The sequence below is a fragment of the Coffea arabica genome, chromosome 10e, assembly GCF_036785885.1.
Source record: "Coffea arabica cultivar ET-39 chromosome 10e, Coffea Arabica ET-39 HiFi, whole genome shotgun sequence".
NCBI classification, from domain to species: domain Eukaryota; kingdom Viridiplantae; phylum Streptophyta; class Magnoliopsida; order Gentianales; family Rubiaceae; genus Coffea; species Coffea arabica.
The window spans coordinates 851977-875947 of NC_092328.1; the positions used below are offsets into that span (position 1 = coordinate 851977).

The 23971-nt window shown below is 39.4% G+C and overlaps 4 protein-coding genes across 4 annotated transcripts; 2 read left to right on the forward strand and 2 right to left on the reverse strand.

The window, feature by feature from the left end:
• Nucleotides 1-1657: 1657 nt before the first annotated feature.
• LOC113712116 (uncharacterized) lies at nucleotides 1658-3190 on the forward strand. The gene is made up of 4 exons (XM_027235406.2): nucleotides 1658-2112; nucleotides 2227-2315; nucleotides 2439-2702; nucleotides 2827-3190. Exons 1-4 carry the CDS (start codon nucleotides 1938-1940, stop codon nucleotides 3004-3006), a joined length of 708 nt encoding a protein of 235 aa, XP_027091207.2. The 5' UTR covers nucleotides 1658-1937; the 3' UTR covers nucleotides 3007-3190.
• A 1831-nt stretch (nucleotides 3191-5021) lies between these two features.
• LOC140015052 (plastocyanin-like) lies at nucleotides 5022-5813 on the forward strand. The gene has a single exon (XM_072066886.1). The coding sequence runs from the start codon at nucleotides 5155-5157 to the stop codon at nucleotides 5656-5658; it is 504 nt and encodes a 167-aa protein (XP_071922987.1). The 5' UTR covers nucleotides 5022-5154; the 3' UTR covers nucleotides 5659-5813.
• A 191-nt stretch (nucleotides 5814-6004) lies between these two features.
• Nucleotides 6005-12915, reverse strand: LOC140015051 (phospholipase D delta-like). The gene is made up of 10 exons (XM_072066884.1): nucleotides 11782-12915; nucleotides 10758-10874; nucleotides 9607-9801; nucleotides 8847-9128; nucleotides 8697-8765; nucleotides 8415-8562; nucleotides 8037-8185; nucleotides 7409-7576; nucleotides 6775-6975; nucleotides 6005-6525 (listed from the first exon to the last, which is right to left on the reverse strand). The coding sequence occupies exons 1-10, from the start codon at nucleotides 12694-12696 to the stop codon at nucleotides 6232-6234; spliced, it is 2538 nt and encodes an 845-aa protein (XP_071922985.1). The 5' UTR covers nucleotides 12697-12915; the 3' UTR covers nucleotides 6005-6231.
• Nucleotides 12916-14348: 1433 nt separating this feature from the next.
• LOC113712114 (uncharacterized) lies at nucleotides 14349-22583 on the reverse strand. The gene is made up of 14 exons (XM_072066885.1): nucleotides 22277-22583; nucleotides 19911-20022; nucleotides 18085-18197; nucleotides 17754-17876; nucleotides 17442-17635; nucleotides 17181-17256; nucleotides 16547-16633; nucleotides 16369-16449; nucleotides 16139-16171; nucleotides 15932-15985; nucleotides 15807-15848; nucleotides 15298-15376; nucleotides 15145-15215; nucleotides 14349-14778 (listed from the first exon to the last, which is right to left on the reverse strand). The coding sequence occupies exons 1-14, from the start codon at nucleotides 22442-22444 to the stop codon at nucleotides 14695-14697; spliced, it is 1317 nt and encodes a 438-aa protein (XP_071922986.1). The 5' UTR covers nucleotides 22445-22583; the 3' UTR covers nucleotides 14349-14694.
• Between the last annotated feature and the right edge of the window lie 1388 nt (nucleotides 22584-23971).

Below are 23971 nucleotides of genomic sequence, written 5' to 3' on the forward strand. Positions count from 1 at the left end.
TTCTAACTTTAAACTCCTCCCTTTTTCTTCCTACATACTCTCCGGATCCGTACCGGGAAAAAGTTAAGTAAATTACGAGCTCCGAGAGGGAGTCAGATTTGGAGGCTGCAACGTTAATGGCACGAGCTAAACTTCATTAATTTAGCAAATTTAAGTAAAGAAACCATTTATAACAATTAAAGCATGCATCTTATGGGAGGGTCCACCGGTTCAGTATTTGAAATAAGAACAGGCGCTTCTAGGCCCAAGGAAAAATTGTTTGAAGCAAGAAACTTGAGTCTCTAGGGAGAAGAAGAGTTCATTTTCCTGTACAAAATAGTCATGCACTTGGAAATTATTGTGATGGGATGCAATGCAGCCTTAATTTCTTATTGTCAAACAAACGAAAGAGTACAAAGAAAATTAGTTGACGATAGTAAATGAGAGATCGACGTGAAGGGCAGACAATCTTAAATAACATACGAGTAAATTGCATATTTTATGCATGGACGACGACAAGTGTTGTATCCATTGCATACTTCACCGACAACCGGCGGGGCCGAGGTGTGGTCTGGTTGGTTTTAATTTTGCAGTCAGACAAAGATTCCCTCAGTCAATTCGCTATTCAGTCCGCGTGCGTTCTGTTCATGATCTTGATTACACAAAATTAACACTAGCACTTAAATAAGTACAAAAATAAAAGAGCTGATCCGCTGTTTTTTTTTTTTTTTTTTGCCCTTTTTGAGTACAACATTTACAGCTAATTCTATGCTTGATCAAGGGGGATGGACTCAACTAAACTATTGCAAATTCGAAGGAAGCTTTAATTACTTTCGTAAATGCTAAAGAAAATTCTGGACGGGACGAGAAATACAAGCAAGAGTTTTGAATTCCTAACCTATATCCAACTAAGCTGCTGTTGTTTACTAATAATAGTACGACTAGTGCTTTTTACTAATTCCAAAATTTTTTTTCTCAGCAACATTTTATCACATTAGAGAGACTATAAAAATGTGCACAGGTGTAAGCTGATTTAACATCCTCGAGGCTTCCTTTGGACCAGGAGACAAGTAATGAAACTTATTTATTAGTCATCATCAAAATTCTTAAAACCATTGAAATGTGACGTGATTAATGAGCTTCTTTCTACAGGGAATATAGAGAGCTATATAAAAATGTTGACGTTGAACTAGGCCCTATTTGATAAGTGAGTTTTTTAGGTGTTTGTCTAAAATTTTACTGTAACTTATTGTAGAAGTTGTAGAAAAAATTTTTGAAGTATTTAAATTTTTGGATATTTTGATATGTATAGTTTTAAAATTTTGAAAATTTTTTTTGAAATTATTGTAATTAAAGTTATTAAAAAATTTATAACAGGCAAATTTGATCAAAAACTTGATTGTCAAACAAAGCCAAGATTCAACTGCACTGACCCGTCCAGTCCAGGTGGAGTCAAAAGAGGCATTCATTCATGGGTTACAGACGTTAAATTAGGTACCTGAGTAGTCAGCTGTGGTTCAAATTTCAAAAGCAGCCATTTGGGCCTAAGACATTGGACTGAGCAGTGAAGGGGCCTGCTGGAGAGGATACCAGGCGCAAACACTGGACCGGGCCGGACCAGAACGCTGCCAAAAAAGGGGCAAGGATGCATTCTCATCAACACTTTAATGGGGTTAACTGACATTTAAGCACACCTCGATGGGTATTATCGGAAAATCGCACGCCTAAAAATCTAGCACTTGCCGAGCCAGCTGAAAATCATCGAGTCAGTAAAGTCGGTTCCGCTGAAACTGAGCTTTACCAACCATGATACAGTACATAATCTGATCCGATCCAGCACCACCGCCACCGCCACCGCCGCATTCGTTCGGATACTGTCCTACTACAAGCCACCCGCCAAACCCCTACCCGGACCCCGCCAAATTTTACAGGCTCCGACTACTCTTTCCAACCCGGAAATGGAAACCCTCGTTAACTCCGCCACGGTGGCAGCTATAGTCTCCTCCTCTACTTCTCCTCCTTCTCTCCCCATTTTCTCTTCCAAACCCAAGGACTCGTCATCACCATCGTCATCCTCCTCCTCCTCCTCCTCTTCCTCGAGAAGACTCCTCCGATTCTCCACCTCACCCAAAAGTACCTAGGCTGCGCCTTCTTTGCTGCTCTCCTTTTCTTGCTTTCCCTCTTTATCCCTCCGTTTCTTACACTTGTTTCCTGTCCTAACCTCTTTCTCTCTCGCTCTTGTTTCAGATAATGGCAACCAACCGGATATCCAGTCCGATTCCAACGACTCCAGCACCAGTCTCGTCCCTATGCTCCGCAATCACACCCTGTCCAAGGTACTTTGTAAATTTTTTTTTGGTTTGTTGAAATCAAGACCCGCACCCCCCCCCAAAAAACCTTTTTTTTTTGTTGGAAATTCTGTTTGTGATTTGAATTAATTTCGTTTGCTCACTTTTTAGGATGCAGCGATGGGGTTAGTGTTGAGTGCCGCTAATGTCAGGGGTTGGACTACGGGGTCGGGTATGGAAGGCCCTTCCGTTCCTGCCGGTGCTGGTTCAGATTCCGAGTCGGGTACAGAGCGGATATCCACCTTCCCCTGGTCGCTCTTCACCAAGTCACCACGACGTCGTATGCGTGTGGCCTTCACTTGCAGCGTCTGTGGTCAACGCACCACTCGCGCCATCAATCCTCATGCTTATACCGATGGGACTGTCTTCGTTCAGGTAAAAAAAATTTTTTTTTTCAAAGTTAATTTCTTGTTTCAATTTTCTCGTGGCTTTCTATTTATTATTTTTATTATCAAGCTGTAATCTTCACTTTTGGCTCACGTGTATATTCTTTGGGTAGTGTTGTGGATGCAATGTATTTCACAAGCTGGTGGACAACCTGAACCTTTTTCATGATATGAAATGTTATGTGAATCCCAGCTTCAATCCTAATGTAAATGCTGATTTGGGGTTCAAGTATTTTGGCTTCAACGATGATGATGACAACAACAACAACAACGAGGATTTTCCTCTTTTCTGAGGTGAAATAAGAATATGGACAATGGTGGGAAGGGATGTACATTACATATTTACATTGCTTCTTTGCGGAAACTACAGAATATAGTTTATTGTGCTTGTAAATAGCCGGAAGATATCTCGTCATATATGGCTAGAGTGATTTGTGTGACTGTACATGCATAAATATATATATGTTCCTTGCTACATAGTACATACTTTTTTGGGGGGATCCAATCTTTACAGCCTTCTTTGTTCACTTGTGGTGGTTTCCTATGCGTTCCGTCGTTCACGGTTAGTATGTCTGTAGGGTTAATGCTTTGCCCAAGTATGTGTGACATGGCTCACAAGATGTTCACGTAGATGCTGGCTAATATTTCATGCATTATGGAGAACTTAATTGTGCTATGGATCTTAGCATACAATCCAACTATATTGTGTTTATCAGGCAGGCTTACTTGTTATTCCTGTGCACGCCTTTTTACCGGTGAGCTTTGTTTTGTGGTTTCCTCGACTGTTAGAATGCCACCAAATCTGCTTTGCAAGACATTCGATGTTTCCCTTTCATTGATGGCTGAACCTTGTTAATCATTTCCTGGTCATGATGTCCAATGGCCTAGGATATGGCAAGTGTTCTTGATGCATGGAGTGGAAGAAATATTGTAGATTGCCAAGCCCAATGAAAAGGTAGAATATGTGGCCGAAGCTGGATGACCGAAACATAACCGGTTGGACTAAAAATTTTCTTGCATAAAGGGATGACAAGACTGGGTTAGAGGTGGTCTGGCGTTGAATAGTCATCTCATAAGTGTGCGAGGAAGGGAAGCAAGAAATGCAGGTCGAGAACTACTGCTAAACTAAGTGCTTAAACTTGTGAAAAAAAATTCACTTTTTTTTTTTTTTCCCAATTGTCTGGCGGCACGTCCCTTGTTCTGTTTGTTCGTAAGAGGAATATATATTTTTTTAATTCTTTTCTTCAGTCTATCTCTTTAGAGAAGGGGGAAGATAAGTTGGAAATTCTTTGAAGGAGGAGGGAAGTAGATGCTTTGGAGTAAGATGCTGAAATTAAATTTGTGAGCATCAGTGAAGTGCTTCGTCTGATGGTTCTATAGGATGATCTCTTTCTTAATGCAATTTCTGTTGACAAAGCGATTAGGTAATTAGTATGATTTGTAATGGGGTTGAGATGCTATCATTGGATTCCGTGGTGATGGAGTATTATCTAATTTTTGAGAATTTGAAGTATTGGGATTGGGGTGGTGAATTGATATATAGATGTTGGATGGAATTCTGGTCATTGGCAGAACGAAATTGAGGAATCTTTGAGGGGAACATTCTTGTGGGTTTTGGCTTTGCGGAACATTTTTCAATAGTGCACCAAACACTTGAAAATGAAGGGAAATAATTGTTCCCATGAAACTGTTTTCCTTGGGAAAAAAACTTTACACACTGACGCAAACGGACCCTAGAGGTGATAGCAAAAGATGTCCGCTATACAGACATTAGAAATTCTTCCATTAATTTAGACCTTTCCATCTTCGGCTTTCTGTCCCCTCCCAACTTATTAGTATATTTTCCCAAAGTTTCTGCGATTCTTCGGTTTAGAAAAAATCCCAAACCAATAATATGTCTTTCTTGATTTTGTTTCTGGTTGTTTTAGTTTGTATGATTCTGTAGGAGTTACAATTTCAGATTGTCTGGACTCCCTCACGAGTCAGCGTGAGCCCAGTTTCAGCTTGCATACACGTTATGCTTCTGGTTGATTGGACCAAAATGTGTCGCAGTGATTCAAGTGACTGAAGTAGCAAAATCGTATTTGTGCATAATGCTTCTCTGTATTTCTCCACCTCACACAAGAAAAATATCCGTTCCACGTGGGAGGATAGCATCCAATCCAATCAACAGGTTGGATCTTCAAGGGATAACCTCCCCCATTCCTCCCATGTCCGCGTCTGCCCAATCATTCTCGCCATGCGTTCCATTATCTCTACTCAATCACCGCTCCTTAAACCTAAACCACACAGATACATACAACCTCTCAAAAAATCATCCTCACCCACGTATTAAAGTGCACTCCTCTCCTCTTTTTGGCTTCTTGATTTCCATCCAGAAGTTTGCTCAAAACAAAACAGCCCCATCTTCCACCCTCAACTCCTAGCTATTGAGTTTCGAAATGGCCACTGTCACCTCCGCTGCTGTTTCCATCCCATCATTCACCGGCCTCAAGGCCTCCGGTGCACCAGCTTCTAGAGTGAGCAGCACCGTTAAGGTCTTTGCTGCCTCTCCCAAGCTCGCCGTGAAGGCTTCCCTCAAGGACGTAGGTGCTGCTGTAGTTGCTACTGCTGCCAGTGCAATGCTCGCAACCAACGCCCTGGCCGCCGAGGTCTTGCTTGGTTCTTCTGGTGGCGAGCTGATTTTCGTCCCAAGCGAGTTCAGTGTGGCTTCTGGAGAGAAAATTGTTTTCAAGAACAATGCCGGGTTCCCCCACAATGTAGTGTTCGATGAGGATGGAGTTCCTTCTGGTGTTGATGCAACTAAGATCTCCATGTCGGAGGAAGACCTTCTCAACGCACCAGGAGAGACCTACTCGGTCTCTTTGACAGAGAAGGGAACTTACACTTTCTACTGTTCACCTCACCAGGGAGCCGGCATGGTTGGCAAAGTCACTGTTAACTAAATCTGTATTTTTATTATAACTTGTTTCTCAATTCTGAATTCTTCTTTTTGCCGTTTCGTTTTCTAATCAGAGGATTGCATATATCATGTATGAGGTGAACTTTAATTTTAGCCTTCACGAAGTCATTCAAGAATGCTGCTATTGGCGTTCCAGCACATTTTCATGTTTCTATTACTACTTTTAACATTTCGTTCGCTACTTCTTAATCATCTTCATCGGGGAAAATAAATATAATGGGGTTGAAACAAAGGTTATCCGTGTAATCAAAACGAACTCATAAGATACAACCTGGGCTTTATAGTAAAGATCACATTGAGATTATTTCACGCATACCTGTAGCAAAGAATCAGGGAAAGGAAAAAGAACTTAATAATATTAAGCCCAACCCGGTAGGCGGCAAAAGAATAATTTACACGTTACAGTTACAGGCCATGGTACATTGTCAATTTGACAAGCCTTATTTTGTTTGGTGCTTTTACCTTCGGGAAATCTTTCCTACGAGTATTCTGGCTGGGTGCAAAAGTGAATAGATTGGACCTTATGCAGACGTATAGAACCCCAAGCTACTTGAGGTTATGTAGTCAAAGCGTCTGGGAGAGTAGAATGTGCCCCCAGCACCTTTCCACCAACATCCGGAAAAGTTTCATAATCGGGCATAGGTTTCACCTTTCCATCGCCATCAACTTCCAAAGGGTATTGAAGAAGATGGCCCTGCAATGGAGTGAATTTCTCTGCCGTGAATTTCTTCCAGTTATCTTTGGCAATCTTGTTGACATGCTGCACGCATTTCAAACTCTCAGGTTTCATAAAGCAGTCATCCATCTCTCCCAAATGTTCAGCCCATAAAGACATCCTGTACCCGTATATCTGCAAACATGTTTCTCACAACCTGATCAACTCTGTTTCTTAGACGACGACTAATTAGAGTGACAAGTAATTCAACATAAACAGCACTGTTTCTAAATGCCAAAATGGATATAAGTTTGAGTACGCAAAACACAAGATAAGATACTTGTGGTTATCTGAAAAGGTGTTGACTTCATGTTCTTAATTTGTCTTGGCACTTGATATTTCAAAGTGAATTGGCGGCTACAAAGAAGATTATCAAAAACTAACCTGGCCATTTGGATGTTTTTGTTTCTTGGACCATGTGTAATGGGGTTGATATGCACCCATGGCAATCTCTGTGTCTCTTGAACCAGCCATAGATCGTTGATTAATGTTGGCAGACCCTAATATCACGTACTCATCATCTACTATCATTCCTTTGGCATGGACATATATCATAAAGCGCCGATATTTTTGTGAAGCCGAGGCCTGAGGGAGTTTAATCATTCCAAATTACTTCCAAGTAGTCAAAAACACAATTCCTTGTATATATCAAGCAGCAATAATTGTTGTTTCAAATGATAATGTAGCTCCCAATATGGATACAACTATCTAAAGTCTCATTTCCTAAAAGGATTGGTGTTAAGGAGTGTCATACAGCATCACCGAACAAGAATCTGGACAATTTGCTAGCAGGTCTTTTTTCTGTCAGCATAAATTTTTGTTCCTTTCATTTAATCCATCATCAAGATTAGATAATTCAGGTTTTCTTGCAGGATACTGAGCATGACAGTATTTTAATGGGGAAAAAAAAGAACAAGTCATAAACCAGAAATTCCTCTTTTGTACAGCGAACATAGTAAGGGAAACCCAAAGTTTGCAGGGTGCGTGGCTTGTAAAGGGTTAAGTGCATTATCGTTACCACTTCACCACTAGATGAAACTTTAGCAGCTGAATTGGATTCTTCATGCCATTCCTCCCGATTGCCAAGACAATAGAAATTTAGGTAGTCAGTAGGATCTGAGTTCTCAAGCCCTGAGGATTTCAGCTCCTTTGCTATGATGCCATACATCATTTGCATTGTCTGACCCTGAAACCCAAAGTAGAAATGCATGAGTTCGAGAAGTGCTTCACCAATGTATGCAAAAGAATCTTGCACTATAAGTTACTTTACATATTTTGGCATGCCATGTTTCCTTGGGAGATTACCAGGAGGAGAAAAAACTGAAGTCCTATTAGGACTTGAATGCATTCACCAAAACTTAATGAATTAATTCGAGTATAAAGGTGAACTTAAACAGAGTATTGACAGCCTTATAGTCAAAGCTTTCACAACATTAGCATGCGCATCAAGCAGCCATCTCTTCTGTATTGCCATTGGAGTAAGAATTTGACTATATAAATCATCTAAAAAGAATGGTGTTCATACATTGAGAAAGCAGTCAATAAATGCAACGATTACACCCATTGGGTTGTTAAAAATCTTCTGCAATGACAATAAAGCAGTCTCTTGTTTCTGTTTAGAGTGCAAAAGTTTTATGCAGCATTACCTGCCAATACAGAATTTCTTGCACTGAGGCAGAAGTGGGGGCACCCTCAGGCCACATTGGGATAACCACGTAAACAGAAAATCTCTCCTTTGCCCTTATTTTACTAGCAATCTTTAGTGCAATCTCCATTGGAATTAAGTTATCAGCACCTGACATATCCATATAGAGATTGCGTGGTCAATGTGCCAACGTATCACTTGGACATCAAGACAAATAAAGCTCCATCAACTATGAATAGCTGCTTGAGATTGTGAATTGGAAGAAATGCATCCTAAGTGCTGTCATACATTCAAGATTTATAGCACTTCTCGGGAGCAACACACAAATCAGTTTGTGAGTTGTTCCATTCCCCAGTAGCAGCATCTGAGAAAGATTTACCTGCATCTTTATAGGAAGGCCAAGCAAAAGATGACCCAAGAAAATACTGATTCTCGATGTAAATGAAGTGCTGGGCAGATCTGATTGCCTGAATATAAGCCATCTGAATACTCCTGTCTATTACAAGATCTTTAGCACAGACTAAATTCTGCAATTAAGCGGAGAACTAGCTGTTACTGATTAAGAAAGCACTTGAATGCAGAAGTGAACCCAATTTTCAGATGCAATGTAGATGCATTGCTAATCTTGTACATATTGAATCAATTAATAAAGCAACAACACCTGAGCCTCGACTTCTTTAACATTCTTGGGAAATCCTTTCACAGAACCTGAATCTATTGATCGGAAAACCTGTCAACCAAGACTTGATTCAAGTTTACATCACAAAGAATAAACAATCTGGATTTCAAGAAGAAATGCAGTCAAATGGACCTGAACATGCCAATTTTCGGGATCATCTTCTGTGGTAATCTGTAGTGAAGGATCATCATTTGGAACAGATGAGGATGGACTAATTATCCAAGAGATCCTCTCAATTTTCAGTAAAGCATCATCATGCCAATGAGTAATCTTTTTAAAACGCCTTCCAAACTTTGACCATTTTGTAGCTTTTCTCCAACGTTGTTCAAAGTTTGTGAGAACATCATATGCAGCAGGTCCTTCAATTTTGCAATGTAAATCATGCCATGGTTGTCTGGGACCCTTAGTTCCTGCCTATTAAAATGAAGAAGATGAGAGATAAAATCCATCCTAGTAAAGAGTCCATAACTGTGCATCTGAAGCAACATGAAACAAGCATGATCTTTTGGAATTTGTATCAAGCAAACAACAAGCAAGTAAAGGAAATGATGAATTGATTTGGTGGTGCTATAGGCACATTTTAAGCAGGTTAAAGACATAAAGTGGGCAATAGATCAAGAACCACTATTGTACGGCCAAGATTCTTCTTGCAACACAAATATTACTTATCCTACATGACTAGCTCCATATAGCCGGTGCATTGAGAAGCAATGCTAGAACAATCCAACTAGCTTTGCCTGGGGGAAGCAAAAAAGATGTAGTTTTATAAGCTCAAGTCAGAAATGCCTGTCCAGTGAGTTCAAGTATCTGCGAGCTCCAAATCAAGCATTTAATGTTGGAAAGCTAGAGGACCGCAAAGTAAGAAGGAAGTTCGAGTTTCGCAATTACTTACAGCAAAAGTTGGATTGTGGTAGTCATCCACAAAAACAGTGTCAAGATCACGACAGAGTCTATGCTGAGGTGTATCATAGCGCCCATCACAGAGGTCAAGGCCTCCAATAAATGCACTTATCTTCCTGTTATTTCCATGGGCTTGTGTGTCCACAATCACGCATTTTTGATGGTGTGTGTATAGGGTCCCAACCACCTGAAAAAAATTTAAACACAAAATTTGCCGTCTTGAAAAGGGGAACTCCTGATAATAGGCAAAGAACAATTAGGTGGCTAAGATTCCATGAAATTCCATCCTAAAAGTAAGGTTGATACTCTCGGATTCCCGATGTTTTTGATGGATAATATGGCTGAATTCTGGATGCTTAAAATTTTTTTATCAAACTTTGTCAAAGTCTTTAAGGACATGAAAAGAGGTCCTTTAAGCATATTACTTCCAGGAGGTCAGCTAGAGGCCCCTTGGAACAACATAAAGTTGCATCTTGGTCTTCATGCATCAATGTTGATTTAACTTGATTACTGGTGGATAGGATACAGGTAATTTGCTGACACCATGTCAGGAAATGAATGGATAATTGTGGACTAAAAAAGTGATGAGAGGTCAGAAAATGAATCTTTGATTGAGTCAGCCTAATGCTGTTTAAATTTACTGTATATGGAGCAGGAGAAGCGGCCATAATTCCCGCCTAATGTCATTATTGAGCTTACATCATTCATTTAATTGGAAACTTCAACAAAGACTCGAGATAGTTTTATATTGGAAACTTTATTTCAGACAGTATCTTGAATTGCAATTTGCAAATACCAGAAAAAAAACAATCAACTTGAATAGTTATTATTGTAGCTCTGTTTAGGTCTCAAATAATGAAATGAAATTCAAATCAAGAATGGGCATGTTAACCCCGGAAAATGAGGAAAGAAGGGCTGCTGTGGCACTGATTCACAACCACCCCCACAAAATGCAAGGAAGGGAATGCACAAATAGATGTAGTCAAGCCCAGGAAACTACAGAGGTGTTGAGTTTGGTGACCTAAACCTGCAGTCAGTCGCATCGGGTATTTGTGCTTCTTAAATTTACAAGTACTGTTGTTTTAAAGCTACATTTTCATGCAACAAAGGATAGTGAATGTTAGGTAACGAAATAAAGCATGCCTGCTGCTTGAAAATGCTGAGCTTACTGCTAGCATATCGAGGTGATAGCACACAAGTAACAGAGGAGTGCTTGAAAAACTTCCAAGTTTCTTCATCATGAGTTTGCATCACTCCTCCCTGCACAATCAAGTGCGCAATAATTAGATTTTGGGATACATGTACCTTTTGCTATCAGTGAGAATTCGTAAAAGAAATTGATCAGTGTGAACTCCAAAAGGATCTACGGCTGACAAGAACATCAATATTAGCACGTAGTGAAGACACAGACAGAAGCACATTCTTGGCATTAGTGGTCAAAGAACTTAAAAGAATAAAATTTGAAGTAGTCTAACTCAAAGATTATCTGTTAGTGGAAATTAATCTCTCATTCCTCATTACCAAAACCTCATGTGTGATGTAAACAAAGGCAATTGGCTAGTGAAGCAATGGTCAAAGTATCGAAATAAACTAAGTTTGAGGAGCAAGAATTAATTCAATATGCAAGCTAAAAACTGTTTTTTTAGAGAAACTAACTGTTTCTTTTATGTTCTGATTTTGATGTGGCATTGATCTTATTGATAGGAAACTAACTGATCGGCTCTTCCTATCCTGGGTAAGTAGGAAGCTAGCAAGTGCTTAATTGAGATGCAAATAGCGCAGGGATTGCTAAGCATATTACTTTCCAGAAGCAGTCCAGAGCTTGTAGCCTAGATGGAAATTCACAGACAAACTTTGCCTTGCTTGCCAAACATGGCTCTGACACATAAGCATATGTGGATGGTCCCAGAAAGGGAAAAGCTACTCTTTTTCCTATTTAGCAGGAGTAGCATTTTAGAGCTGCTTCTGTTTTTTTTTTTTTAAGTGTTTTAGAGTGTTGAAAATTCTCGTAACCAAGACGAAAAGCCCTAAATTTATTCATTTGACTGGTGGACTTGAAAATGCTGCCCTTAAAATTCTTTTTGAATTTCCTACGGAGTGAGACTCTCCTACGTTCCTTTGTTAAGTACGACAAGAAAGTGGGGGAAGAAGGAACCGGAAATCTTACAGTGTTAATAAAGAACTTGCTGTGAGAAGTCTTGTCATCCCAAACCAACAATAACACCCTAACCCCCTCCTGGGACTTGTACTTGAGCAACTCCCCGAGACTCAAATTCCCGCCGCTCGGCAAAGGCTTGCTTGGCTCTCTAACCAACTTCACCTTGTGATAGATAGACCATCCCACTATATAAACCAGATGATGAGCCTCCAATATTGCATGACAGATATCTTCCCAACAATTTTCGTGCTCAAATATTCTCTTCTCATCCAATTTAATTTCCGGCAACATCCCATCTGGCACGTGAGCATCCTGATACAGAGTCACTCCCCCTCCGGGCCTCACCGGAAAATAACTCTCTTTCAGCCCATGATTCTCTGCTACTCCCCGGCTGTGTAAAGGGCTGTCTTCGCACTTGGTGAATTTCATCTTTAGCCGCACAGCTGTATCCGGCTTCGGAGGCTTGCCGTAGGGCCCAATGATCGGAAACCAATCATCAATGATTTCGCCGGAGACAAGTCTCTGAGCCGGGACGGTTGCGACGCCGATGAAATCCGCTCCGAAAACATCATTATCCTTGACCTGAAACTCCACCTGGGAAACCGGGTGGGCCAATGGGATCTTGAAATGCTCGTTCCAGATGGGGTCCTGGGAATTGGGGATCACCCGGGTACGCGCCACTGTAGCTCCGGCCAGGCAGACGGTGACGTAAGGATCGCTGGTGATAATCCTTCTGTGGCGATGCGTCTTCCGGCGAGCCGCGAATGGTCTCCGGCAGACGTCGAATGCCGTGAAGCATCGCCGGAGATGCTCGGAGACTAGGTCCATATTGGGCAAGAACCGAGCTTCCAGAATATTGAGATCAAGGTCTCCATGGAGATATATGACGTTAGCAGCATTCTCTTGCGACTCACCATCCGCCATTGGGAGAATAAATGATCGACAAAATTGTAAATTGTTGCTTCTCTCGAGGATATTGTTGACAATGGGGTGGCTGGCTGGCTGGCTGGCTGGCTACCGGCGGAGAAAGAGGAGGAGGATAAATGATGCAGGAGGGAGGGGACGGTTTGATTGGGAGTTTGTGATCTTTGGTTTCTCAGTCGGAGCAAACGGTTGGGCAAATGGAGTTGGCAACGGCAGGGCGAAGGCGGTTAGTAATAATATAATGACATATATAGAAAGGATAGTGGGAAATGACGCTGTACACGTGGACTTTTGCATGCTGGAAAAATGGTCAACTTTCATTTGATTTGATGAGCAAAGTCGGCGTCTACGACGGCTTTCTCTTCTGTAAACGACGGTGGTAATGATGTTTTGACTGCAAAAGTCTTCCCCCGAGGATGGGAGTATTCACTTCTTTTACTGGATCAAAGAAAAAAAGGGAATATTCACACTTCTTTTAGCAGCAAAAATCTATCTTGCAAATGTAAGTTATAATAATTTTTTTTGCCCTTTGGTGCTCTTTTTTGACTGATGTTGGTAAACTACTTCTACATCTACTTCTTTAAAAAGGAATTAAGTCTCGTTCACTCGACAAATAAAAGAACAAAAGGGATAAGGTTACATTAAATTGAGTGGCGAGACATTATTGTAGTTGCTACACAAAAGATTTAACTTTAACTTCCGGTCATTATTATGCATGTGGATAGTAAATAAGAAGACGTAGGTAAGGAAAGTTAATAAAAATAATCATCTGGTGGTAGATAGTTATCTACGGTATTATTTTTTTTTTTTTGAAACGAAAAGAACTCGCAGCAGACCCAACTAGTTTAAATTCACGCACGAATAAATGAAACATCGATCCGAAACCAATCTAAGGGGACCATAATTTAAAGTCACTGTTCAGCCAATTGGTGGCAGATAGTTATCTACTGGCTGACCGTGTATGGTGGAAGAAGACGCCAGATGAACTCTTCTTCCTGCTTTCTAACCGGTTGTTATATCATCCACTCGGAATAAGGTTTTGTAAATAGATTGGTAATTGTCAAAGTTCCTGCCTGATATGGAGCATGGACGCAGAAAGAAGTGCCTTCGCCATGATCACCTGATGATCTTCGAAAACAAAAGAATTGGGATGCGTTCTCTTGTAGCTCTCAAGTTTTAATTAAGGAATGGGAATCCAGGATTGAATATTTTTCCTCTCATGGCCAATTTGCATAAAACAAGCTCTCAAAATTTGAAGTGAATGTAGGATGCAATATGAAGAAACCAAGAACAAGCATGTTGCTGGCTATAAAGGAAAGGATTGCCAGCAATACTAGCTCAGAACCTATTGATTGCAGGGGAATTATTACTAACAGATCCATAAACGAGAAAAGAATATATTTTCTTGTTTGGATTGCATTTTCTTGGAATTTTTTTTTTTTGTAGAAAAATTACTGTAGCGATTTAATGTACGTGAGAAAAAGGTAACAGACAAATATGATCACGGAAAACGGCTGTCCAAACGGGTTAATGCATGCATACCAGCTCTGAAGAAAATGAAGGAAAAGAAAAGATGGGGAATGTTAAGTTATGAAAGAAAATAAAAGAAGAGAAAAGATTTTAGAATTTGTTTGGGAGTTAAAAGTAAGAAATGACAAATGACATGATTTTTCATATAGATGTCAACACAAATTTGTTCAACACGCATTTGAAGACAAAATGGATATTCAAAAAACATTATTATTATTATCAGGCATTCTCAGCTTTCCTTCCACCCAAAAACTTTTATAGGAAGCATGGCAGCACCAGCCCATCCGTCCAAATCATATGCTTTTCCGCCCCTTAAAGACTCCCAAATGACAGAAAACACGTCTTTTTGGTCACTTTCCTTTCCTTTCTCGTCAAATCACAGCTCTACCTTAAATACAGCTAATAAAACTTGAAACAAGAGATGACAGTTACTCTATAATTTAGCCACTGTGCTCAGTTTCTGTAAAGCTAAGGCTCCACAGAGCTGAAATCCTCAACAGTGCAACCTGGTTGTGCTGTCCTTACTGCGATACTCTGTGCAAAGGCTATCATCTGCCCAAAAGCATACAAAAATCTTTCATTCTGAGATCGTCACAAGCATAAAAAGGTGAAAATTTTTTAGATGAGCATGTAGATAATCCATGAAGTGCCATGCATCTAGTTCTGGCTCACACTAGCCGCATGGGGATGCCAATGTTCAATTAACTTAAAAAGTTCTGAAGAAAAAATCGCGCTTAGTATTTGTGGTTAGACGATTGAGCTCATCACATCAAACTAAACAAATCCTGATTAAGATGAGCTGCAGCTCCTAATGACATCAGGAAATTTCATGAAGTACAAGGCTTCCAGTCCTCCCAGAAGTGTCAATTTGCATCAAAAGAAAAGGCTTGTTCGAGATAATTGCATTGAAACACTCACCGCAGCAAAGGCAGCACACAAGATGCTGAATCCGGGAAAATGAAATGGCGCACTTTCCGAAAGAAACAAAGCTGAAACGTCCAAGATTCATAATGTCAACATTGCGGTCCATCATCATAACACGTCAAAGAAGATGAAACAAACTTCAAATACCTGTCAAAGGACTGAAAGCCAATGGACAAACAACCTGGGCGAAAGAGCATATGCCCGTAAGGCACCCTTGAGCCTTCCCCTGGAATGGAATGGAGTAAAAATAGTAGTGAATCAGGAAACCGTGATCAAGTTCAATACTGACAATGAACTCCAGTCAAATGTTCTGCCAGGAAGCTGCTATATTGAAACATAACCAATCTATCCGAAGGAAGCTGCCAAGCACGAGGCAATCCTTTTAAGTGATCATAACCAATTTGAAGATTCAACCGTTATTGGTGATTTCATTTCCTGTTCTTTATCTGTTCTCTAGTTCCCTCTCATCCTCATTTGTCATTATGCTGAATATAACTCAACACGCAAGCACTGTAAATAACAAATTATATATGGCAAGATATGAACTTCAACAGCACTCTAATTTCAGTTTCATCACGATGGATAATGACAAGAATAATTAAACGTGTTCAAGCAAAGATTCAGCAAATCTCCAGCCAAAATTTCTGAGAAGTAACCTGTTCACAGGGCCCAATTTCTTTGGATGCAATGCTCCGTAACTGCAAAATAAGGTAAGTGCAATGAATATGACATGCTTATTGAATGGAAAGGAATGCAATACGTAAAGAAGCAACAGACTTACACACGGCATGGCAAAAATAGCCACCAGAGAGAGTAAAGCTGCAGCATATGGAACCTGCAAGTCTCCATGCAATTAGCTAAGATAAGGCTAAGCAAGATAAGGAAGAAGATAGCAAATGCCATCAGTTAGGCGCCCAACAGGGAGTCAAGAGTTTGACACAGAGACTCGAATAAAATGGCATTGTTAGGGAAAGCATCAATCAATTACCCAGGATGCCCACGCAATGCTGTAAAGCAACATCTGCATTCAAGCATACGTTTGTCAGATACAGCCCCTGGATACTTTCACCAACAAGGTATGTGATAGAAATGTGTGAAAAACAGTTTTTTTTTTTTTTTTTTTTAACCCCTATCTTCTGCTCCAAGTATGATGGAAATGGCAAAGACAAGGGGACGATGCAGTAAATGAAATTAAGTGCAAACTTAGAAATTTCGTACATTCAGACAGCTAAAAAAGAGCCCCACTGAAAGTAGCTTAGCTTCTCCAACAGCAGCAGCTAATATGGGCATGAAAATCAGCTGCACAGTTTTGAATAATAGAAATGACCATACTTCAGATGAATAACAAGTCTAAAGAAAATAAAAACAAACAAATAAAGCTGATTCGGCTGGCTACCTGTGACACTGTCCCCGCAATCCCATTAATAATCATCAAATCAGCAAATTGATCTTTGTCAAAGTGAAATTGGGCCTTCAAGTAGTACTGCAGAACAAGATCCATATCCATATTATAGTTAATACAGAAAAAGCATGAACTTTAATACGAGATTTCTGCATGTATAGGAGCCGTAAGACAATTATGTGGGCAAACTGCTACCATGGATCAAATCAGAGCCATCTGAACTTATTTTTCCTTTACACAGTTTGATACTTTCTAAATAATTGGAGGACTTCTTTTGCTTCTATAAAATTGAGTGAGTGTAGGTGAATTCCACAAGGGCTTCCTTCACCAGAAAAATTCTGATTATCATAGTTAAGAATTGAAAAAAAAAAGAGAGAGAAAAAGAAGTACAATAAGAAGACAATATAATATCGAGAGAGGGATAGTTGGATAACATATGGCTGAAGGCCGGTTAAATTGGTATCTGCAGAAAAACTTGTCTTATGCTATAGCAAACGATGATGTTTAGCCAGTGATACACCTCTTTCTGGTATCGTTGAACATGAGGTTCAGTTTCTCAAACTGTAGTAATGGATGAATAATTGTATCATATAAGCTGCAATTCATGATGTGGTACGAGGAAACATACCAATAGAGAAGAATGAGCACCAACTTCTGCAACAGTGCTGAAGAACGAAATAACAGCCGCCTGTGAAAATGTTTTGCTGAAAAACGGTACAAAAACAAAAAATTCAATACCTACCATGTGAAACTGACACGAATTAACTAAGCCATTTGCAAAAAGTACATGCAAGTTAAACAGATACAGCAATATCAGGCAAAAAAGTTGCGGGGGAGATTTGAAAAAATAAAAATAAAAAATCCTTCTGAAGATAAATTGGAGGCTGACCTAGTCCTTAACATGCTGATCGTATCCTTCAAAGAAGGCAACGTCTTGAAGAGCTTCAAAGTCTTTTTGGGAGACTTTTCCAATAGAGAATCAGTCTCCGTTGCCTGTTCTGAAACAATAGAAGATCTCGACATGGACTCCGGAAGGAACATTCTCATGTACACCAAAGATATTACCGTTCCTCCTGCAGCAACCTAATTCAAGCGAAAGCCAATCAAAGATTGAGGAACCCATCAGCAGAAACTCCATCTTTGTGCCAAATCCATGATCGAATAAATGTATCGAAAAAGAACGTTGAGATATGGGGTGAACCTGGAAAACTGCAGAAGTGGAAAGGAAACGAGTAGAGAGGTTCCCGCAGACAAAGGCACAAGAAGCAATCCCCGACAAGATTCCAAATATCGAAACTCGTTTGCTCTCTGGTACATTATCCGCCTGATCAAAAAAGAAAACGTCAAATTGTCAAGTTTTTAGACTAGTTGGTTCTGTTAATCACCTCTGATGTTTGCATTTTCTGGTGCCATCACTTTATGAGTTGCAAGACATTAGTCCAAATGGAATTGAACAAAAATATTTGAAGTGGGAACTGGAAGGCAAGAAAAATTTATAGGGAATGGGTTAGATAGAAAGTAGAAATAGTTACCACGTAGGCAAGAGCAAGGCACTGTACACTTCCTTCAGTGAGCATGGAAATTAGTGTTCTCAGAACACAGTACGCATAGAAGAATCCTTTTGTCCTGCTGTACGCCAATACGGCTGCCACCATCAGCTCACGAAGTTCAGTTTCACACCCCCCATGTATATATCCCCAAGAAAGCCAAAAAAAAATCCCCCCAGAGATCAAAGTTTTAATGATTATTCAATTTCATGTACTGAAACTTTTATGTAGAGGAATACAATGAATCAAAAAAGTTGGCATTGAGAAGGGGTAAATTCTATAGTCCCTTTAAGAAAATACTATAGGTGACAGTATTGGTTTGTATTTTCTCAAGGCATAGCTATTTTCAGCTGTTACGTGCAGCCTATAATGTGTAATGTCTTCTCCTAAAAGAGATCTGATCACTATCAGGAAAAAGCGTAATTCCCATTTGGTTTGTATATGTATGCGTGAAAACCACATAACTTTACAGCTTTTCATTAGAACTTTAGCCAAAAAAGAAAAAGAAATAGCTCTTTTTTTTTTTTGGTGTCATTTGAAGACGAATAACAGTCATTTTATTGGGGCCAAAGTCCCAAACTCACGGAAACAACTGTTGGACTACTAGCCCACTCTCTTAAGTGAAGTTGGGTTTCAATGCTATTAGTTTGGGCCATCCTTAGTCTGTTATGAGACAAAACAAGCTGAAACATGAAGATCTAACGAATGCGGGGTGGGATTGGACCATATGACGAGCCTTGTCAACTAAGTAACTCGGTTGAAAAAGAAAAAGGGCCCATACCTCAACAATTAAAAGGGAATGGCTCGTATGGACCCCCAAAAATCACAAAAGGAAAATTAAAAGAAGGGGGAAAAAAAAAAGAAGAGGAAAAAGGAGAAAGGAAGCGTCGGCACCCCTGCTCTCCAAAGTAAAGCAGAAAACCAGTACAAAACTAGAATACTATGCAATTGCATGGTTGGTTAGCCCACAAGCCGGAAAAAAAAAAAAAAAAAAGCGAAATAAAAGAATCTGTTTTGAGTGGGATGCAAATGGAGATGTGAAAAGAAAAGACAGAGAGTGGGAATCCATTTTTTCTGTTCCTTTCTTTGGGTAAGATAAGTTCGTATGCTTTGCTATGTACGAAATCTTTTGCTTTACATGAGCAGTCGCATTAGTCTCTTTTGGGTTCAAAGTTAAAGTTTACGCTGCTCAATACGTTTGCTCCTCCCATCCGTCTCATGTCCTTGTTTTCTTATATGCAAAGGGTTTTTCTTCTATATTACTATCTACACATATGTATGGGCATCTGAAATCGAGGACTCCATCCAAAGCAGCGATTTTTCACCTTGAAAAATGCAAAGGGTTCTTGGTTCTTTATATGTTTGTTGCTACTAGTGATCAAAGGTGTGATCTCATCTATTTCTCCAAAAATCTCTCTCTTAATAGTCTAAAGGCGTGATCTCTTAGATTTGCTGGTTTTGACCATTTTAAGTGAAAATTTGTTTCCCTCTGTTAACCTGAAGTCAGAACTTAGGCCGGTTTTACCGTTCTACTAAATCAACTTCGAGAAGGGACATAAAGGTGGCTTCTGATTTGAAATGTGTGGCATGTCAATAAGTATGTTTTGAGAATTTGGCAGTCCGAACCAATTGTGTGTTTAATTGATATTTTCTTTTTCAAAAAAAAAAAAAACTATGGAAAAAAAAAGGTGAAATGATTAATTGGGAAAGAAAATTTGCAAAGCAACAAATATATAAATTGTGAGGATGTGGATGGATATAATACATATATATAAAGAAGACTATGAGAGGGACAATAGGGAAAGAGGTACCGAGAGGAAAAATGGAGAGAGTCATGGGGACCGTCAGCATGACTTTCCTCCCATATCTGTCGGATAGATTCCCCACCAGAGGCATCATCACAAGTGATCCCAGTCCGATTATCTGCATTTGCGTGGATGGATTAATGAACAGAGGGGTCAACAAATCAATTGAGTATTCATGCACTAGCTAGGAAAATGCTAGCACGGAATGAAATGAAGACAACCAAAAATAAAAAATCAACGAAACATCTATATGTTTACATGGAAAGCGTTTGACGATTAGCCCAAACGGAACCTTTTAATTTTTGCAATGATGGGATATTTAATCCTCTAATCAGCAGACTCCAAATAAAATAATACCGAGTTAACTCTTTTTTTTTTTTTTTTTCCAATAGGGGGGTGGGATTTAAAAATCGAGAAAAAGAAGGAAGGGAGAGATTTGAACTAGTACCTCTAGTTTAATTTTATGGGCTCTAAAAATAATCCATTTGATAATAAACTACAAGAAATTAGCGTCCTGTGAGATTCCTATACATTTCTTAATGAGAAGCCGGGATAAGAAGTATTTCGCATATTTATTATTCATTTCCCGAACCTGATCCCGCTCAATATGTTAGGGCTGTTATTATTCATTTTCCTCAGTCTAAAATGATAAAGGTCTTCTTGAAAAGCGAAAGCAAGGAAGATTTGGAAACTTTAGAATCAGCGATATGCTTCTGTAATTGATCAACAGTCAAAGAGAGACAAGAGAGAGGAGCAAAAATAGGTAACAAACGGGGCAAAAGGGATATATCCCGGCCGAACCCGCAAGATAATAAGAGTAGTAAAATTTCTGGAGCTTTGTCCAAAGAAGAAGAAGAAGAAGGAAAAACGCAAATTCATGTTGAAAACTTTCTAGGAGCGGAGAGACACAGACAGCGAGGGTCGGGTGGAAAAAACGCAAATCCTTTCCAAATATGAATTGTGTGGATGATGCAGCCATGCATGGTCATAAATTAAGGCAATAACAAAAAAAGAGTATGATTCCCTGGACAGCCTTGGTAAGTTATTCATTAAGAAATTATCTTCACAAATTCAACTTACTGTTTTTTCCTTAGAGTACATTACAACTACGACAATGGCTGAAGATATGAAGCATACGAGTTTTACCTATACAAATGCGGGTGAAGACATCGATCAGAATATTATTATGATTTGGATCAAGTATCCACGGTCATAAATTAAGACACGTGGTAAATGTTTTTGTTTGTTGTTGGGGAGGGGGGGGGGGTGGGGGAGGTGGGGGGTTTGGATGGGTATAGGGCTCCTCAGTGAAATTTTAAGTGTCCCATCATCCGTCCTTGGTGTCTTATTCATATACCAAGAGCCAATGGAAGTGCCGGAAGCGTCGGTTGGCTTTGGATTTGAGCTGAAGGAAACTTCCGAAAGGGCTGTCTTGTAAGAAAAGGGGAGGGGATGATGAAGCTTCCTAAACTACATATACGACCAAAAAACACGGGTCTCCCAGTTCCTTCCACAATCGACAAATCTATACCGTTCAATACAGGTACCTGCCAATTACATATAGTATAGACTAAAATACAGGTACCTTAATTTTTATTTTTTTTTTTTGGGTCAGATACAACGTTATTTGACTGCCTAAATTAAATAGCGATCCCTGGCTTCTAAAAAAAGGGCGCTATTGCTTTGATGACAAGTCACTGATTAATTCGCCCTGAACTGTCAAAGATTCCAGTACTATGTATGGGAGATTTGTAAATGTAGTATCATAAACGTCAAGCTCAGACTGCTAATTCATTCACTAATACGTACGCAAGAAGGAAATCCAAACATTATTATTGAGAGTTTATGGATTTTAGAAAATATTGTTATTACCCTCCTATTTGTAGCATGTTATTATAATACTTACGCAAGAAGGAAATCCAACACTGGGAATTGCTTAATGAGAAGATTAAACACTTCGCTTTTGCTAATTAGGTAAAACGTACAAGTGCCATCAGGGCTGGATATAAAGAAGTGGAATAGAAAGATAGCAAGAATTCCCGACGACGGCCTACAAGACCGAACATAAAATAAAATGATCGCTCAACCCGACTGAAACGTCTCTCTGTTTCATTTTGTTAGTTCACTCCTTTAAACAGTAAATAGCAGTAGTTGAGAGGTCGCTTCGAGTTTTTTTTTTTTTTTTTTTTTTAAGGTGGCAATGCAGACTGTATTAAGCTAGCCGGAGGTCGAGTCGAGGTTTTCTGGAACTGAAACAAGTCTATATGCAGAAATTGAGAACAAAATATCCACATAGAGTAAGGGGGGGGGGGGAGGAGAAAAACCATGGATGTGGAAGAAGAACAGGGCATAAAGGGACGAGAAGGTGTTACCGCTTGCTGGAATCCAGTTAGATAGATGGCCAAGGAGCATTCATCTTTTCCAGGACAAACAGCAGACATGGTTACGTCGGTAATAGCCGGAATCACCATGAATCCCGAGAAGCAGTAAAGGAAGACCGTCATGAAGAGGTGGCTCAGCCCTGCAGAAAGCCTTTCCATCTCTTCTGCTAATTAACTTAGTGCTAGTATCTGTTGTATCTCCTGATAAACTAATAAGAAAGTTTGAAAGTTGATGAACGTTTACTTCGTAGTAAAGAGAAAATGTTCAGGGGTTCTTGCTACTAGCCTGCCAACCAGCAACTACTCTTCCCTGGTCTTTCAAGTGGAATTTATAGCACAGGGGATGGCCTGAATTAAAGCGCCAGTGACTTGCGTGCGTGTGTCTTTTGTCAGTACTTTGTTTTTTTTTTTTTTTTTTTTTTTGAATTTTGGTCTAATTAGTCTACTCAAAAAAAAATAAAAAAGGTCTATCAGTTCAGGAGTTGATATTTTGGAAAAATTAAAGTTAAAATAGATATGATATATAAATACAAGGAAAGAAATAATTGTCGGTGTATTGATACGATAAATTAAATGCGATTTAAGTATGTAATTGAGTACTCACTTAACTCCCGTAATATTCCAACAAAAGTAGAGCATTACGGAATATTGCTGTCGTGGATGTGTGATGATTAAGGCTGTGGAACATATATATATAAAAAACACGTAAATTAACAGTTAAGAGACCTGGAATCTATCTAAGTACAAAATGTTGAATGGGAAAAGATGATTGTGCTTTGATTCTTGCTGCGTGTTTGGGGGTCTCTCATTTTTTTTTTTACATTTAACTGGGAGCAGTAGTAGCTTTTAGCAGACAATTAAGTCAAAAGAGTAACGAAAGCGCGACGTTGAAAGAATGCGTAGCTTGTAAGTTCATGCAAAGGATAAATCACATTAGCCCCTCAAATTGTGGAAGCGTGTCGTTTTATCTTACGCTTTCCGGCGTACAAGCGTGAATAACCTAATTGCTACAGCCACTGCTGCCCAACATTTTTCTTTTTCTTTAAATCTGTTCGAGTAGATCCAAAAAAAAAAAGAATCGGATAATCATCTCTCACCATGATTGAAAACAAAATGACATATCTTTTTTTTTATTCATCAATATTTTATTTTGAGACAGAAATGTCAAAATAAGAGTCATTTTTTTAAAAGTCAGCACAAAATATTGCTCTTTTGCTCGATTTTGCCATTGGAAAAATAACTTGTACATATTCCAGTACACTCCAAACAAATATAATTAGATGTAAATATAACCATTATTTGTTGTCTCTATTAAATGCTGAATTTTAAAAAAAAAAAATCATAAATTTGGGACTGACAGTGACAGATTACTTTATATTGACGTCAAGCCCACCTTATCAGATTCATGTGAGTGAGATGCATTCTTTCTAGTGACCCAAAAAGAAACCGGCCAATTCAGTTTCTGGGCCGTCCAACGGGCCATTTTTTAAGAGGCCATTCTTGATCAGGCGATGTAGAATGTCCCTGGAAACCACAACACATCCGAGTGTTTCACTCTCCGGAAAGGCACAATATCACGAGCCTTCTTTCTGGCATTGGCTGCAAGCTTGTGGCCTTGTTTATGATTTTTTATAGAAAAATATTTACTTTTTTTGGTCAATATATTTCTTAACTTTTTTTTTTTTT

Coding starts and splice junctions, on each gene's coding strand:
- LOC140015051 (XM_072066884.1), bottom strand. CDS start 12,696: ATGGCGGATGGTGAGTCGCAAGAGAATGCTGCTAACGTCATATATCTC. Junction 8,766..8,846: donor CCGAAAATTGGCATGTTCAG/GTCCATTTGACT, acceptor CTTGGTTGACAG/GTTTTCCGATCAATAGATTC. Junction 6,526..6,774: donor AAAAACATCCAAATGGCCAG/GTTAGTTTTTGA, acceptor ACATGTTTGCAG/ATATACGGGTACAGGATGTC.
- LOC140015052 (XM_072066886.1), top strand. CDS start 5,155: ATGGCCACTGTCACCTCCGCTGCTGTTTCCATCCCATCATTCACCGGC.
- LOC113712116 (XM_027235406.2), top strand. CDS start 1,938: ATGGAAACCCTCGTTAACTCCGCCACGGTGGCAGCTATAGTCTCCTCC. Junction 2,316..2,438: donor GCAATCACACCCTGTCCAAG/GTACTTTGTAAA, acceptor CTCACTTTTTAG/GATGCAGCGATGGGGTTAGT. Junction 2,703..2,826: donor ATGGGACTGTCTTCGTTCAG/GTAAAAAAAATT, acceptor TTCTTTGGGTAG/TGTTGTGGATGCAATGTATT.
- LOC113712114 (XM_072066885.1), bottom strand. CDS start 22,444: ATGGAAAGGCTTTCTGCAGGGCTGAGCCACCTCTTCATGACGGTCTTC. Junction 17,877..18,084: donor GCCTTGCTCTTGCCTACGTG/GTAACTATTTCT, acceptor TTTTTTGATCAG/GCGGATAATGTACCAGAGAG. Junction 16,634..17,180: donor GTGCTCATTCTTCTCTATTG/GTATGTTTCCTC, acceptor CTTGTTCTGCAG/TACTACTTGAAGGCCCAATT.